Source organism: Columba livia, chromosome 18 (assembly GCF_036013475.1).
Source record: "Columba livia isolate bColLiv1 breed racing homer chromosome 18, bColLiv1.pat.W.v2, whole genome shotgun sequence".
Classification (NCBI taxonomy): Eukaryota; Metazoa; Chordata; class Aves; order Columbiformes; family Columbidae; genus Columba; species Columba livia.
In genome coordinates, this window is record NC_088619.1 from 5775565 (window position 1) to 5791106 (window position 15542).

General features: G+C 41.8%; 1 protein-coding gene across 1 annotated transcript in view; it reads right to left on the reverse strand.

Annotated features, from left to right (window-relative positions):
- Positions 1 to 610: 610 nt before the first annotated feature.
- FOXK2 (forkhead box K2) overlaps positions 611 to 15542 on the reverse strand; it is a 41580-nt gene continuing 26648 nt past the window's right edge. The window contains exons 2-9 of the mRNA XM_065034605.1: positions 12735 to 12929; positions 9782 to 9929; positions 9192 to 9338; positions 6209 to 6402; positions 5216 to 5391; positions 4081 to 4377; positions 3648 to 3857; positions 611 to 2863 (exon numbers count right to left, since the gene is read on the reverse strand). Coding sequence (XP_064890677.1) covers positions 2667 to 2863; positions 3648 to 3857; positions 4081 to 4377; positions 5216 to 5391; positions 6209 to 6402; positions 9192 to 9338; positions 9782 to 9929; positions 12735 to 12929 — 1564 coding nt within the window. The 3' untranslated portion in view covers positions 611 to 2666. The remainder of the gene's footprint in view (positions 2864 to 3647; positions 3858 to 4080; positions 4378 to 5215; positions 5392 to 6208; positions 6403 to 9191; positions 9339 to 9781; positions 9930 to 12734; positions 12930 to 15542) is intronic.

Consider the following 15542-nt stretch of genomic DNA (forward strand, 5'->3'; position numbering starts at 1 on the left):
CCCTGGGCAGCCATTCCAATCCTGACCACTCTCTCTGCAAAGAATTGCTTTCTCATCTCCAGCCTCAATGTCCCCTGGCAGAGTTGAAGCCCATGCATTAGAATCCCGAGTCTTTTTCAAAGTCATTGTAAAGATTGCACAAAGGCTGCCTCTGAACAGCAAGAACACCGAGCAGGCAGCCTACACGGAGCACAAAAGGAAATAACAGCGTGCATCGTGAAACACAAAAGGTAAGGGCAGCTCCTGCAGAGAGGGCGAATCTCTACGTACGTGAATCACCTGAAGACCCTGCTGCCCGCGGGAGGGCAGGACGAGGACGAGCCGTGCGTCGCAGCAAGCGAAGGGGTCGTGAGCATCGGGTGACGGGGCCTCCCCAGCCCCGCGTTACACGGACACACGGACACAGTTCTGTCCAACAACCCAGCGCCTCGCTCCACACGACGGACACGGCTGCATTAACCAAACACGCTGGAAACGGCCCATCCGAGCGTCCGCCGGCATCCCGCGCGCGGGCCGTCCTGCCTCCTTCGGCACCACCAGCGTCAGCGGGGCTTGTCACCCCCAGGGACAGAAATACTGCAAACGCGCTTGGTGAGTAAGTTCAACTTGGTTAATTTGCTGAATAAAATTTAATTTTATTTAAAAAATCTTATACACTATTATCCACCTAGCCCTAGTCGTGAACAGATTCTCACTTCTGAAAATAAACCACATTCTAGTCAATTCATTCAACACCAAATTAAATTACTAGTACTGGATTTTTTTTTCTTAAAAAAAGTATGTTAAAACTTTACTTTCTTTTTTTTTTTTATTTTTAAAACCTCTAAAGAAAACGGTGCAATTTTACAGAAATGGTTCTTTCCAGGTTATGTTTTCTTTCTTTAAATGCCTGTTATAAATTCAGCTTATGTAGAGTTCTTTTTTTCCATAGTTTTTTAATATGTATTATCTGCAGAGACATCGTAACAGTTCCATTCTGTGGATGAACACAAAACTTGTACAGATTTCTCATATTTGGTCTTTAGGTAAATAGTTCCCAAAAGCTGCCTAAACAAACCACTGCAAACTGTTCAGTCCATGGTGAAGATCCAGCTTTTCCTTTCGTAGTGGGAAAGGAGATATCAATAATGCATCGCTAGCGCAGAAAATGCCAGAACCCAGGTTCAAATGAAGCCAACTTACCGAAGCTTCCGCTCCGCTCACCGCGTGAGGAAATAAGACGTTGTGTGAATTAAAGACTGAACAGCAGCCTTACGCTGAAATTTAATTTTGAAATGTCAAGTGGAATCTATTACCACCGTTAGAGTGAGAAATTACCGATACGTTGGAAAATGTTCAACTGCAGAACACACGCTTAGAAATAAAAGTATTCTAATAATACGGTAGCCACTGTTGAAAAGCACAACAGCTACTCGCTGGAGACCCACACGGGCCGAGTGTGACACCAAGAGTTACGGAGAAACCGGTCGGATTAATTTCTACGGATGGGTGCTTACGCTTAAAAATATCGGATATACCTCTGACAAGATAATTTTACTCTCTTTTTAAAAGGACTCGTGATAAAGAATTTCTCTTTCTAAATGAAGAACAGTCTGTTATCTTAAACATACACAATATTAAGCGAGACTCTCGTTTTACTTTAGACTGGAAAAATATGCCAGGGACAGTCAAAGTCAACACAAAGTAACAAACAGCAAAAGGTAGCAGAAGAGAAACAGATAAGTGCAGCTCTGGTCAAATTCATAGCAGTTCTTTACGTCAGTTAACGGCTCATTTACATCGTAATTTCTAATCAGTTACATGCAAGCCCAAAGAAGCATTTGATCACTACACATGGTAATAAAATTTGATTAAATTTTATCAGGCAACTGCTAAAATATGAAAATTTGCAGATGTAATAAAGTAGCTTTATCTGAACTTTAACAGGACAGACAAAAGTAAATCATTCCGTCGGTTAAAAAAACCCTACATTCAGTTTTTTACCAAACAAAATTTCACATGAAAAGTATCGCGTGATTCTAAAGTTTCCGGAGTAGAAATGGAGTGATTTGAAATGTCAAAGACCCCATTATTTTGCAAAGAAATGAAAATACACCTCAAAAATGTCTAAATTCCACATGTGAACAACAAAATACTGCATATCTACCAACAACTGCCTGGGGCGGGTGGCTGTGGAAGGCTCTAGCTGCCAAGGTGGAGGACGCGGCTCCGGCCTCTGTTCCCTTTGAGGAATATACAATCGTTTGAAACCAGTTCACACTAAGCGCTCATCATGCTGCCGTTACACTGAGATACTCAGTCCTTAAAATCATCTGAGAGAAGGTTTTGTTTAAAGCTGCAGCCCTCCCCAACACTGGACGTGTCAGCGTCCACAGTTCGGCAGGGGCAGGGAGGAGCGGGGTCACAGCCTCTCCAACAAGATGCTTTGCAGTTTGACTTTAAATTACCAAGTTTTAAGGCCACCTGTGTTGGGTTTTGTGTTTTGTTTTTCAGTGCTGAAAGTTGAAGTCTGATCACAGGGCCCCTTTCCCCACTGCGTGAGAACATGTTCCAACATTTTAGGTGTTATATTTAAGTGTCTCCTTTTGGCACCATGGAGTTTATTTATTTTTTTTTTTTTATTATTTAAAAAAAAAAAAGAAAGAAAAGAAAACTCCGCTAAGTTTCTAGTTCTGGCTGCCTTTATCACTCACTGCCACGGACGGGGTGTCCACGTTCACAGCTATGACTATGCTCTCTCCGTCTTCTGTTTTGATACGTTTGAGTTCCTGCTGTTCTGACTGGTCTCCGTTCTGGCGCTTTGTGGGGAGCGACGCCGACGCGGACGCGTGGGTCGCCAACATATGCAAAGGACTCGCAGCAGCTGTGAAGAGATCAGAGAAACTTCAGCACCCTAAACCCTCGTCAAAGCAGATGATACTGAATTTGAGAAGAAACTTCTTCCCAGTGAGGGTGGCAGAGCCTGGCCCAGGCTGCCCAGGGGGGTTGTGGAGTCTCCTTCTCTGCAGACATTCCAACCCGCCTGGACACCTTCCTGTGTAACCTCATCTGGGTGTTCCTGCTCCATGGGGGGATTGCACTGGATGAGCTTTCCAGGGCCCTTCCAATCCCTGACATTCTGTGAAAGCAAACCTGCATTTTCACCAGAATGCTGAGCTCCTTTATTGGGACTATGGGGGGCATTGGCAATCTCAGGGGAGATTTGTTTAGTCTTTGTACAAACCCAAAGGACATTTTCCCAAATCACTCGATGTTCACGCAGATTTGGACAAAAGTGGGAGAACGGGGAAGAATCTCCACTTTGTCAATGGGGAGCTGAAGACAGGGAAGGATTAAATGGCTGAAAGCCACTGTGATTAGTGACAGAACTGGGAAGGGAATTAAAAATCCACTTTCAGCGGGTTCTGGCCATGTCTGTGGATCAGAGACCGCAGCGCTTGCCCGGGACGGAGAGCCCCGCTGCCAGGGGAGCAGCACCACGTCGTGTTTGAGAAAAGCTGCACAACTCCCACAGCTGGGGACCGTGCCGGAACTTAGTTTTCAGTGTAACTATGAAAGACACGAGAACAGAATTCAAACCTCCAGCACCGATCACTTTAAGGTTTTAACACGTGCAAAGCAACAGAACACCTTGCCGCAATACGTACCAGCGTTGCCCTGTCCTTGGATGGCAGTGGTGATGGGTACTATGTGCGTTCCGTTCTGCGTTACAGTTTTTATTGGTAGCTGGTGTTGACCTAGAGGTGTCTGTTGCACGATAGTCACTGTCTGTAGGGGTGTGGTCTGAGATGTCTGAATGATCCGACTAGCAGCTCCTATTGTAGCGTGACTAATAGCAGGTATAGGCTCCACTTTAACTGAAAAACAGAAGATAAAACATTGTGTAAAATCAAATGGTTCTTTAACACTTTAACGATCAACCTTCAGTGAAAAAGTACCAGCTTTATCACCAGCTCCAGCATATCTGAGAAATTATGATGCAAACATGCAGTTTCAAGCATTCATCTAGAAGTTAATTTTCAAGCAATAACCCTCCTGCACAATGAGCCAGCAAAACATGTAACCCCCCAAGGTCCTCACCTTTAACTTCCTTGTGGTCTCCATTCTCTTGAGGTTCTACCTTGGGCTGGGTGACCATGGCGGCTTGCGTGACCACTGCCTGTCCAGCCACAGTGTAAGTGTTTGCTGGTGCTAATCCAGTCACGTTTGTGACAGACACAGCTGGTATCTGGTGGACAACATGCACTGTCTGAACTACAGGCTGCTGGGAGGTTGATGTTGTCACAGGAGTTGCAACAGTGTAGGTGACGGGTTTAATCGTTTGTGGTAGCTGCCGTTGTACGGTAATTAAAACTGGTTGGCTAGATAGAGGTGATCCTACCAAGAAGGAGATAAAATCAGGCTAATTTTAATTATTTCTTTTAAGCCAGCCATTCTTTTAAACTTAACACTAAACCTTCAGAGGATTAAGAACCTTCTTCGCTAATGCCTGAGTGATCCAAAAGATAAACCCAGACAATGAAGATCATAACACATGGCAATTCCAAGCCACGTATTCCAGGTAAGAGCTGTGTTAGCTCAATCAGACCTACACATCCTTTGAGCAAAATCCCACCCCCTCCTCCCAAACGCAGCCATATACCAAAGCTATGTTTAATACTCATGCCTTACGCATTCTTTTAATAGGAAAATTCTTATCACGCAATATTTGTTCTCTCTTTATCCTTTCAATTATTTTTATCCCCACCTTTGAAAGGATGACATGACCAGAGACGTGTGTAATACATTTGCTTATTTCTGTAACCTGTGTAACCTAAAAGTTGTGTTTGGTGTGTTTGGTTTTAGTTTAGTGTTGTGGGGCTTTTTTGCTCTGTTTGGTTTGGTTTGTTATGCTTGTTTATCTAAACCAGAAACAATATGTTTTGAAAGTGAAAACCGTTACAAGACAGTACAACCCTATACAGGACAGAAGGACAATCATCTCTGCTTAGTAACAAAGTGATCAGCGGTGCTAGAGCAGCACACAGGTAGTTTGTACATATGCAAACCAACCTTACCTGGTGTGTTTGTATGTTTATCAAAGATTTGTTCTGAATGTTGAGAAGTTAAATATTTATTGCCTTTTTTTTTTTGTGCACATGTGAAGTCTTGGTAACATTTATGTATCAGCCCTCTCCCACCTCCAGCCCCAAACACTGATTTTGGGATTGCTCACCTGGGGCACTCTGTGCAAATCGCGCTTCTTGTATTACCGCTAGTTTTGGCTGGATAGCAGCGGGCTCGGGCTCCATGGGGACCGGAGATCCCTCCCTGGACAGGCTCTCGGGGGTCTGGACTCCGCTGGAGTGCGCCGACAACACTCCGGAGTGATTAGGAGAAGCCGGGGCACTTCTGCATTTAGAAATGAAAGCAGCAGCTGATGTGTTTTAACCTCTGAACCGTGCAAGACACTGACCTTGCTCTAAAGAGCACAACACACGCTGCCCACAGGAGGGCACCTCTGCCTGCTGGCAAGTACAGTCACACCCCAAAGCAGTGCTGCTGGTCTTTTATAAAGCTGCTGTTCAACAGGGACAGGATTTAAAAGCAAACCAGGTACAGTTAATGGAGAAGAAGTGGGTGGATGCCTTCTTAGGGAGACTCTAAATCTGTGGAACATGAACATTTCTTCTGGTGGAGAAGAATGATGAGCAAATCTGTCTACAGGGCAAGTAATAAAAGATCTGCACCAGCAGAAAGGCCATAACTTTAGAGAGGGAATAATTTAAACCCACATATTTCCCCATCATGAATTCTGCTTGAACATTATCAAACTAAATAGGTAATTCTCCATCTCTAATTTCAATAAAATGATAGCCAGTATTCAATAATTTTCTTTTCAAACAGTTTAAAAATGCAGTAGATGGCAGTTAGAAATTAAAACTATAGTTCTGTAACAAAAACCCAAAGGTACAGCAAGGCTTGCTTACATTAACAATCTGGTAGTTAGTTATGCAAACGGAGTCAGTTCTTTTAACACTAAAAACAAGCAATAAAAACAAGCCTAGTGTATGGGGGCAGGCTCCTAGTAAACCATACAGAATCCAAACACCGAGTCTGGATGAAATTATATTACTGAACTTGTGACTGTATCCAAAACTCTCAAGTCTGTATCAGCCTGAAGATTAAACAACAGCCATAGTCTTTTTGTTCATCTGTTTTTCCTTACCTAGAAGAGAGTGGTCCCAGAGGGGTTCTAAAGCAAGGTACTCCCCTAGGCCGCCTTTTCCTAAAAGCCTGCTCTATTAATTTGCTTTCAGAAGCAGGGTCTATCCTCCAGAATGAGCCTTTGCCTGGTTCTTCCTGGGAACGTGGTACTTTGATGAAATAACGATTCAGAGAGAGATTGTGACGTATTGAATTCTATGAAACATAAAAAAATATGTAGAATTCATTGAACTTTTCCAAGTCAGAATGTGGCCTACTGCAGCAGTTCGTACTATAGGAGACTCGGGGTTCAGCTCTTTAATTCCTTAATTCAACAGAACTCAGAGCACTACAAAAGGCAGTGCCGTAAACCTGAAAGGACTCGTGCATTTTTCAAATCTTCCCCAACAATTTAAAAAACCCAGTATGCTAATGTGGCAATAACAGGAATTCCATTTCATTCCCTTACGAGAAACACGGTGATTGCAACAAATTGTTAGAACACTACAAACACCTGAGCATAACGCAGTGTAAAAAAAGAAAAGAGAAAAACTTATCAGTGTTCGTCCACCACCCTTCCCCAGGTGTCACAGAACATGTCAGTTCCTTCTAGGAGGGACAGTAAAATACAGCATATACCGATTCTGACCTTACACGATAATCCTGTTACTGTTCCACAATACAGAAAGAAAAGGTTCAATTACTAAAGTTCCAAATGCAGCTGGATTGTTGGGAGTTCACCCACAGCCCAGACTGTCTCAACAAAGGAGCCAAGGATTTAGTGTCTAGAAAAACAACACATGGCAGTAGGTCCTAAACCAGCTCTTCAATGAGACCTGCGTTACCACGCTCTTGTTTGCACGTTACTTTATCCTCACTTTGCTGCAACACACACAACTCTTGCACCAGAGAGATGTAGAAAACTGCAGAAAACTGCAGAAAACGCCCTGAACCGGCTGGATCCACACTTGGCTTTGCACACTTGTTGTTTTTTCCTTTTTCTTCTGGTTTTAAAAGATATATTTTGCAAATTCAAATGCAAATCCTGCTCAAATGTCCATGTTCGTGACCCTGATGGCAAGTTTGGAAAACTCTGAAGCAATGATAACCATGTATGGTTTCCTGAATGCAAACTGATGAAACCAGAAATTGGTTTTCCCTGCCAAAAACTGAAAGAGAACTAGAAAGATGCCAAGAACATGTTTCTAAATTGTATTTATTTCTCCATATGCTAGAATAAAAGAGGAAATCCAGAAGTACCTGCAGAAGTAAGTTCGCAAAGAGGAATCTTCAAGTCCTCAACAAAATGAGACCTTTACATAGCAAAGGATATAAATACCTCAATACTACTTATTGAGGTATAGGATATGGATACTATACACATGTACGTACTCTATCTTTTGAATAATATGCGCATATATAGCCTCAAATACTATTTAAAACATCTATCATGTAAGTCACCCTACTTGTGATCTAATACCTGGCAGAGCTGTTCTCCATGCGGTACACTGGTAGTTTCCAGCAGTGCTTCATACGACTGGTGACTGAACAGCATCTAATTTTCAGCTTTTCCAGTTGTTTTTATAAATAGGTGCTAATTAATTATCCCAGAACATACCACGCCTGCTGTGTCTATCACCTCGGTTTTGTGGAGTGTTATACATCTAAATACATACGCTGTTCTACAGCAGAATTCTTTCACCAGCATTATAATGTGTGCGTATGTTTGGTTCCACGATGTTTATACACACGGACATTCTAAGGATTTCAGAATAAGAAGCAAAAAGCGTACCAGCATTTTATAAGCAGAATCTTGTTGCTAAAACGATCTGTTGGTATGACTGCAGCCAGGATTCTGTACTGCTTGTGTGTGAAAGTGAAACAAAATTCTTAGAGACTTCCTAGCCACAACAACCGCGACATCCTTTACTAGCCAAACCACAGCACAAAGCCAGGAATAGTTCCATTCCCCAGCGACCTTGGAATTCCTCTAAGCGGGATTCAGCTTTCATATAGGCCCTATGACATGATTAATATTTAAAAATCCATTCGTCTACTGAGAAGGCATGTGTTCTTCAGTCTTCTACTTGTACAGCAAGTAGAGTATTAACACTTCCTCACGCTTCCCCTCCCCCTGGCTGTCCAAGTCTTACTTCCCTGAAAATAACTTGAGCACATGTCCCTGCTGCAGATCACGGCCGCGCTGAGCAGCACCGCGGTGAAATTAATACTCCGTGATCAACAGTGCAGCTGAACGTTACACGGGCAAACCGGCCGGTCCTAACGGTGCTCTTCTGGCCTTTGCTGAAACTAAAAACAGCAGCAAAGGCACTGAACCTTTATACATATCTGGACAGACTCTGCCAGACTGATTCATAGGCGGTTAGTCATCCTGGCAAACGCTGAGATGGTCTCTTTGAAAGTGAAAAGAAAGCAGATTTAATTCTACAGAACTGAAGGGTTTGGTCTAACTCAGTACAGAAAAGGTTTAAGTTCACGAGCAGACTGTGTTGCACAGACAAAAAAAGGGCACATAACAGTGCAAGACAATGACAGATGACACACGCTTGTTCATGGTTTTTCATGGCCAAGATCACGGTTTTTAAATAAAACTGAACTTTCAACATTTAATATCTCAATTTTATCTCAAGATAGGAACACGGACGTTTACACCATTTTAAGTTACAGAACACACCTACATTCCTAGACCACATGTGTATATTTAAAACCACAGTGCTAAGTGTACTTCTGTTCCTCAAAGGCTGTGTGTATCCCTCCTAGAGGTTTAGAGAACACCATTCCATGAATAAAGCAACATCTCCAGTACAGAATAAGGTGAATCGCCTACTTTCTTGGAGAACTTACAATCAGGAAAAAGACACCACACTCACTTGACAAATTCTATTTATGAAGGACTGTTGGGCTCACCAATTGAGTTCTTATGACCATTTATAGCTGCCAGAATTACTCACAACTAAAAAAACCAATCCAGAAATCAAATTTACCTGCCAGCCCTTGTCTGCTGTCCTGTAGTACGGATAATTTTTAGTTATGTGCGTATAAATTCCATTTAGTGTAAGCTGCTTATCAGGTGCCATTGTAATTGCTTGTACTATTAACTGTGCATAGGAGTAAGGTGGCTTAGAGTCGTCCTGCAGAAGAGAAAGAAACATCTGTATCAATGAACTTTGAAGATATACACACCCCCTTCTAAAACAAAAGTCACAAAATGCAATTATCTTGATTTAGAGCACTTGTGGATGACCAAAATCTTGAGGCAGAGAAGAAAGATGATTTTGCTCTTCTCATCAGCAGATTTTAGGATCACATTAAAAATCTGGAGAACCATACAACAGGAAAGAATTCTCAACAGCCTATAAACAGGTATGTAACTGAATATACATGAAGACTTTCTCTCAAAGGGAAGGGAGGTAAATCAACAAATCTCACATCTAATCGCAAAAACCTCCACGGTATTTTTGAAGTCTGCAATGTTAAATTATGACTTAGCACATATACTTTAGGAAACAAAATTTCAGACGTCATGCATTCACTTAAGATGTAATTTCCGGGATTGATTTCAAACCCCGTTTACCTTTGGGCTATCTCCACCCGATGCTTCCTTGTCATTTTCTGACTGGGAATTGTCAGCCATCAAATGTAGGTCAGATGGTATCACACGACTCATTTTGTACCCTGAAGAGCCTGCACCACGGGGGCTGGATGGGCAGGAATTTGCAGCACTGTAGAGCATAAAAAGAAGATCCTACTATTTTGTTATACAGTATATCGCCACATTATGTCTAATCGAAAAGCTCTTATTGCAGAAAAGCCCACTGCCACAGCTCCTGCACTGAAGGTAATGGTCTGCCGCTATTTCCACTATAAACCCCATCTTTCAAGCCGTTCTAACTCACGCATCACTGCAGGAAGAAACCTGCCAAATGAAGCTCAGGCTTTCCTCCTCAAAGAGACAAAGGATTAACTGATTTATTAGGTTGCATTGTATTTGTGTAAGATTTGCCAACAGAAAAGTCCACTGATCTACACAAGCAATGACAAATTTTAAGACATTCATTTCAAACAAGAAACACAACTTGCATGGAATTTCTGCCAGATGCTTGTACTCAGTCTGCTCAAAAAGACCATCTCTCCTGTGCAGTATTTTTGCACATTTGAGAAAATATAGCGAGCAATGAGGGGAAAAAAAGTTTTGATTCTCATTTTGCAAACATTTTAAGTATTTACAGGTATGTGCACAGACGTACATGTACATAAATATGTATAAAAATCATAAACATATCTATAAATGGGGTGGCACCAGTACCAACTCATCTAATTTAACACAGCATGAGGCCAACAGAGCTGACACACTGTTACAGGGCAAAAGACAGCACCAAAAAATTGAAATGGCTGTGGATAGTTCACATTTTGCTTTCCATCACAGAAAACCAAAGACAAAGTTGCACAGAACTCCACTGTCACGTTTCTAATGCTCATCCCCTGCCTGGCACAGGCCACAGGAACCACAGCGGCACAGAGCCAGTTTTCTTATACAAATTCCATTTGGTCAATGGGTGATGTCTGTCCCTTTCCCCCCAAAAAACAATTTTGGCAGTTCTCTACAAGGATGCATACTTCCCAGCAACTCATACTGTAACTGATTTCACAGAACCACAGAATCGACTGGGTTGGAAAAGACCTCAGAGATCATCAAGTCCAACCCTTGGTCCAACTCCAGTCCATTGACTAGATCATGGCACTAAGTGCCATGTCCAATCTCAGTTGAAAAACCTCCAGGGCTGGTGAGTCCAGCCCCTCCCTGGGCAGCCATTCCAATGCCTGACCACTCTCTCTGCAAAGAATTGCTTTCTAATATCCGGCCTCAATTTCCCCTGGCAGAGTTGAAGCCCATGCCCCCTTGTCCTATTGCTGACTGCCTGGGAGAAGAGACCAATCCCCACCTGGCTAGAACTGCCCTTCAGGTAGTTCTAGAGAGTGCTGAGCTCACCTCTAAGCCTCCTCTTCTCCAGACTAAACAAGCCCAGCTCCCTCAGCCTCTCCCCATAGCTCTTGTGTTCAAGTCCCTTCCCCAGTCTTGTTGCTCTTCTCTGGACCCGCTCCAGCACTTCAATCTCTTTCCTGAACTGAGGGGCAATTTGCCACTAGTGATACACTATACAAGGGAGATTGGATTTTTAAGTGTTGCATAGAATAATCCTTGATTAGAGCTAAAACGTGTAACTAATTTATTTTTTAAAATATAGGTCACTGCTGTTCTATGTTGTCACAGATCAACTGACAACACCCCTCTACTGTGCTCACTTTAGCATATATTGACAAAGCGACACATATGGTATAATCAAAGCAAGTTTACAAGTCTTCTACAAAACAGGATGATTTGAAGAGAAACTGTGGAGCTTTGCTCTCAAAATAGACTCAAAACTGTCATCTTATTTTTTTTGTAATAAACTATACTCAACAGGTGCATGAAAGCCTTGAAGAGAATTACAAAATTCACAGTGTGCTGATATACGTGATATTATCTGAAATATTTATGAGCTGCTCTGTCATTTTTTGGGCAAGATATGTTTTCCCTGAATTATAATAAGAAAGCAAACCTGTTATACAGTCAAGCCTAGATCTCTTTTCTCTCTCCTTCCACCATTTATATAGATCTCATTAAACACTACAATATTGAGAGCAAGATCTTGGCAAGCATGAAAGAAGCCAATTATGCCTACATTCAAATCTCATTAACAAGATCTACATTTTTAAAAATCAAGTATTAAAAGACCTTCACTCAAGTGAAGATACACGAAGCGAGAGTGGAAGAAAAAACGCTTCCAAAAGCACGTATGTGACTTTGAAACGCAACTTTCGTCAGTGCCTTTAAATTAAATTTTTGCTTCTGAACTTTCTATGCATTTTTAAAATTGTATCTCAACTAATTTTACCTGTTTGTGAGGACAGTTTAATTGTGTTTGATCCCAAATAACAAGTTGGACAATGGCTTCAATTACCACAGCAAATAAAAAATCCAGAATAATTAGCTTCCCTACACTAAACTCCTCATCCTACAGTCTATTTTACGTAAAATGTCTGTTTAGTTCCAGCAGTGACAAATCATCTGGAGTAAGAGATCAGTCTGGTTTCCACACTAGTGGTAAGTTAAAAACTTTTACTGGCCATAAGCTTCAGGGTGACAGTGACTATCAGAATGTTTAACAGTGGTATAGTTTAGACTTAGTTAAAATGTTGCCACAAGCAACCTAAATCATCTGGAACAGAGGAAACAGGGTTGCTCCTTTGCTGGTCTAAGAATGACAGGCTCCTGAGCAAGCTGTTACACATCTAACACATTACATTTGAATTTTAAAGGTTGCTCACGCTTTGTTTTATTAGTTAGCAGAACGGTGCTTTTCTCCAAGGTACGTTATGCTGAGCTCCAGCTAAACTTCTACTGCAAAAGCAAAATACTGAGAATGAATGAGAAAGTCACGTCAGGTCTGAACGCGTGCACTGCCCGGCACCCGGGGTTTAAATACCTGATGGTTCCAGTGGGAGAAGGGAGGGGGCTGATCAGGTGAGCCATGTTGTCTGGAATGTTTATTGTCAAGGGAGAGATCTGGGGTTGCACAGGCTTCACTGGGGACTCCGGGGCCTCCTGTTTTTCTCTCTTTTCATTGGACAGAGCTGTGAATGTTATCTTGATGTTTGTGCTGGGAAACCTGAAAGTACAGCTGAAAAAGCAAAAAAACAAATACATAAGCCACTTGTTTAGGGACTGTAAGACTTTTTGCATAACTCGAATGTATCCCCTAACCTTATTTAGAAATAAAAAGGCAGAGTATCTTATGTGATTACCTGTAACCATCTTCACTTTACAGACCATACAGAAAGATCAATGTGACCAGAAAAAGATGCCCAAGTGAGCAACTTCAAAATTTGTAAAGAAATATAAGCAAATGCAATTCTTTGTAACAAGGGCAGTTTATGTGCTGCCTCTTGTCCTGGTTTTGTTAAAAACAAGACGGGTTCTCTTTTAGTGATTCTTCTTTCCACTAAGTTCTTCTAGGTGCCTGTACTTTCCTGAGGTTTACCCTAAATGTTTTCCCTAGGATGCTGTACTCGGGGCTGATAAGAGACCAACGGAACGCTGAAGAAGCTCGTGTTTAGATTTATTACTACAGTAGCTAAGAAAGACTGGTAAGTTTTCCCCCGTTCCGTTGTGAGAGGGGCGTGTTTGAGGAGGGCTGGATGGGACAGGTGACTAGAACTGCCCAACGGAAGTATTCCATCCCATAACCGTCATACCCCCTATATAAGAGGGTGATCACAGGGTCACGCTCTCTTCGCCCACGGCCGGCATCCAGAGAGGCCCCTGTCTGTCTGTCTGTCTGTCTGTCTGTGATCCCCAGCCCTCAGGCCCTGCATCCCGCACCCAGGCTCCGCTTTGCTGTGCAGTCCCGCCCGGGACTGCCGGTGCCTGCGCTGCAGCTGCTGGAGCCGCCAGCCCCGCAGCCCCAGCTCTGCTGCGCAGCGACGCAGCTCCGCACCAGCACTTGAGATTGGTTTTGTATATTTTGTATATATATTCTCTATTTATTAGTAGCATTACTAAAACCCTTTAAAACTCTCCAACTTGAAGTCTCTCCTCCTTTCCTCTTATCTTTCCGATCTAAAGGAAAGGGGTGGCGGGAAGTGAGGGGACAACAGGGAGTGTCTGCCACGGTTTATTGCCGCCTTGCCTTAAACCTTGACGCCTCTACATTTCTTGAGCTTCATCCTGATCCTGCATTATCCCTAAAAGTAGTACTATTTTGAGGACAAAAGGCTGCTATTTTATGATGCCAAAGAACAGCTTTGGCAAACGAACAAGTAGGTCTATGATACCAAAATTCAGCAGGAGCATAAATGTTGGTCAATTTGAGGACTACCAAGTGTCAGAGATTGGTCTAATGGAAAGAATTGGTTTCTTTTATCTTAAAATGCTTATTAAATTAAACACGTCAATCTTAAATCTGGTAATTTACAGAGTCTATTGCTGTTGTAGTACCACATTCAAATATCCTTTTTCAGAGCTGAATTTAAGAGCCAATTTCAATAAATCACCTATTTAAGTACACTACCCAAGACTGTATGCCCACATTTAAAGACTAATGATAAATAGCAATGTATAATTGTTTAAAAGTTTGGAAAATAAACCACAGTGAATGTAGCTTTGAGTATTTTCCTTCCTACATCTCTGTATGTAGCATTTACAAGTTAACCCAATTAAACACAACAGGCTCTTTATAACTTCTCAGTAAATAAACAGATTGAGCAAACAAGAAACTTAATTTTCCCCTTAACAAAAGCATCTACAAAAATACAGTTGAAATAACTTCACCGTCTCCTCTTTCTTCAGCTGTTAACTACACTCAGCACTAAACCTCCGATTATATTTACACACCTCTTCCACATGGTGAAAAGGACTTTCCAACAACATAATAGCCAGAAACAACCCTTAGAAAATGCTTTTTCTTTTAAGTTATTCTAGATATATCTAGTTTTATTTAAAAAAGAAAACAGCATGCTGGAACAGGCCTAAGAAACACAGCTATGAATGCAAGATACAGACTGTAAATGAAAGGCATCGTTTCTCTGGAAAAAATGTATTAAACTTAAAAGTGATGTAAGAATTGGAAGGAACACTCAGCCTTAAAAACACTAACTCTTATATGTTTTGGGGTTTATTTCTTAAAATTAATTTAAGGATGTTTATAGAACAAAGGCAGCATTTGATCCTATGTTTCTTGCCACATGCACCACAGTGATTCTTTTTTCCTACAAAACACACCCAAGGATCAGGAAAAAGAGAAAGAATCGACAATGACGTTCCTTTTTTCTCCGACTTACTTCTCAGTATGGACCATGTCCGAATTTAACAGACGACCTATTTCTGAAATGTGCTCAATGTACTAAATTAGGAACAGAATCTATGCCAAAAAACTGCACATGCGTTTCAGTGAGAAAGTTAAATGGACCAATTTCTGGGTTGGGTTTGGATTTTTTTTTAGTATCTTCAGTAACAACTCATTTCTTTGCTTCTTCCAGTAGAAAGTATTTTTTGCTATATTGTTTTAGTGACAATTGAAAGAGGTCTCAGCTGTTTTGCTAATTAAAGTGTTTCCTAAACATTGCAATTAATCAGCAATATTGATAACGCTGTTCAAGTGTGTGCCCAGAGGGCAGCCACAGGCATCCTTTTGGCTAAATCCTAAACAATCCTAACAATCCAAACCCTAAACAAACCAATCCTTTCACACAGCCCTGGGAGAAAGTGAACAACAACATCTATTTGACACAGAGAC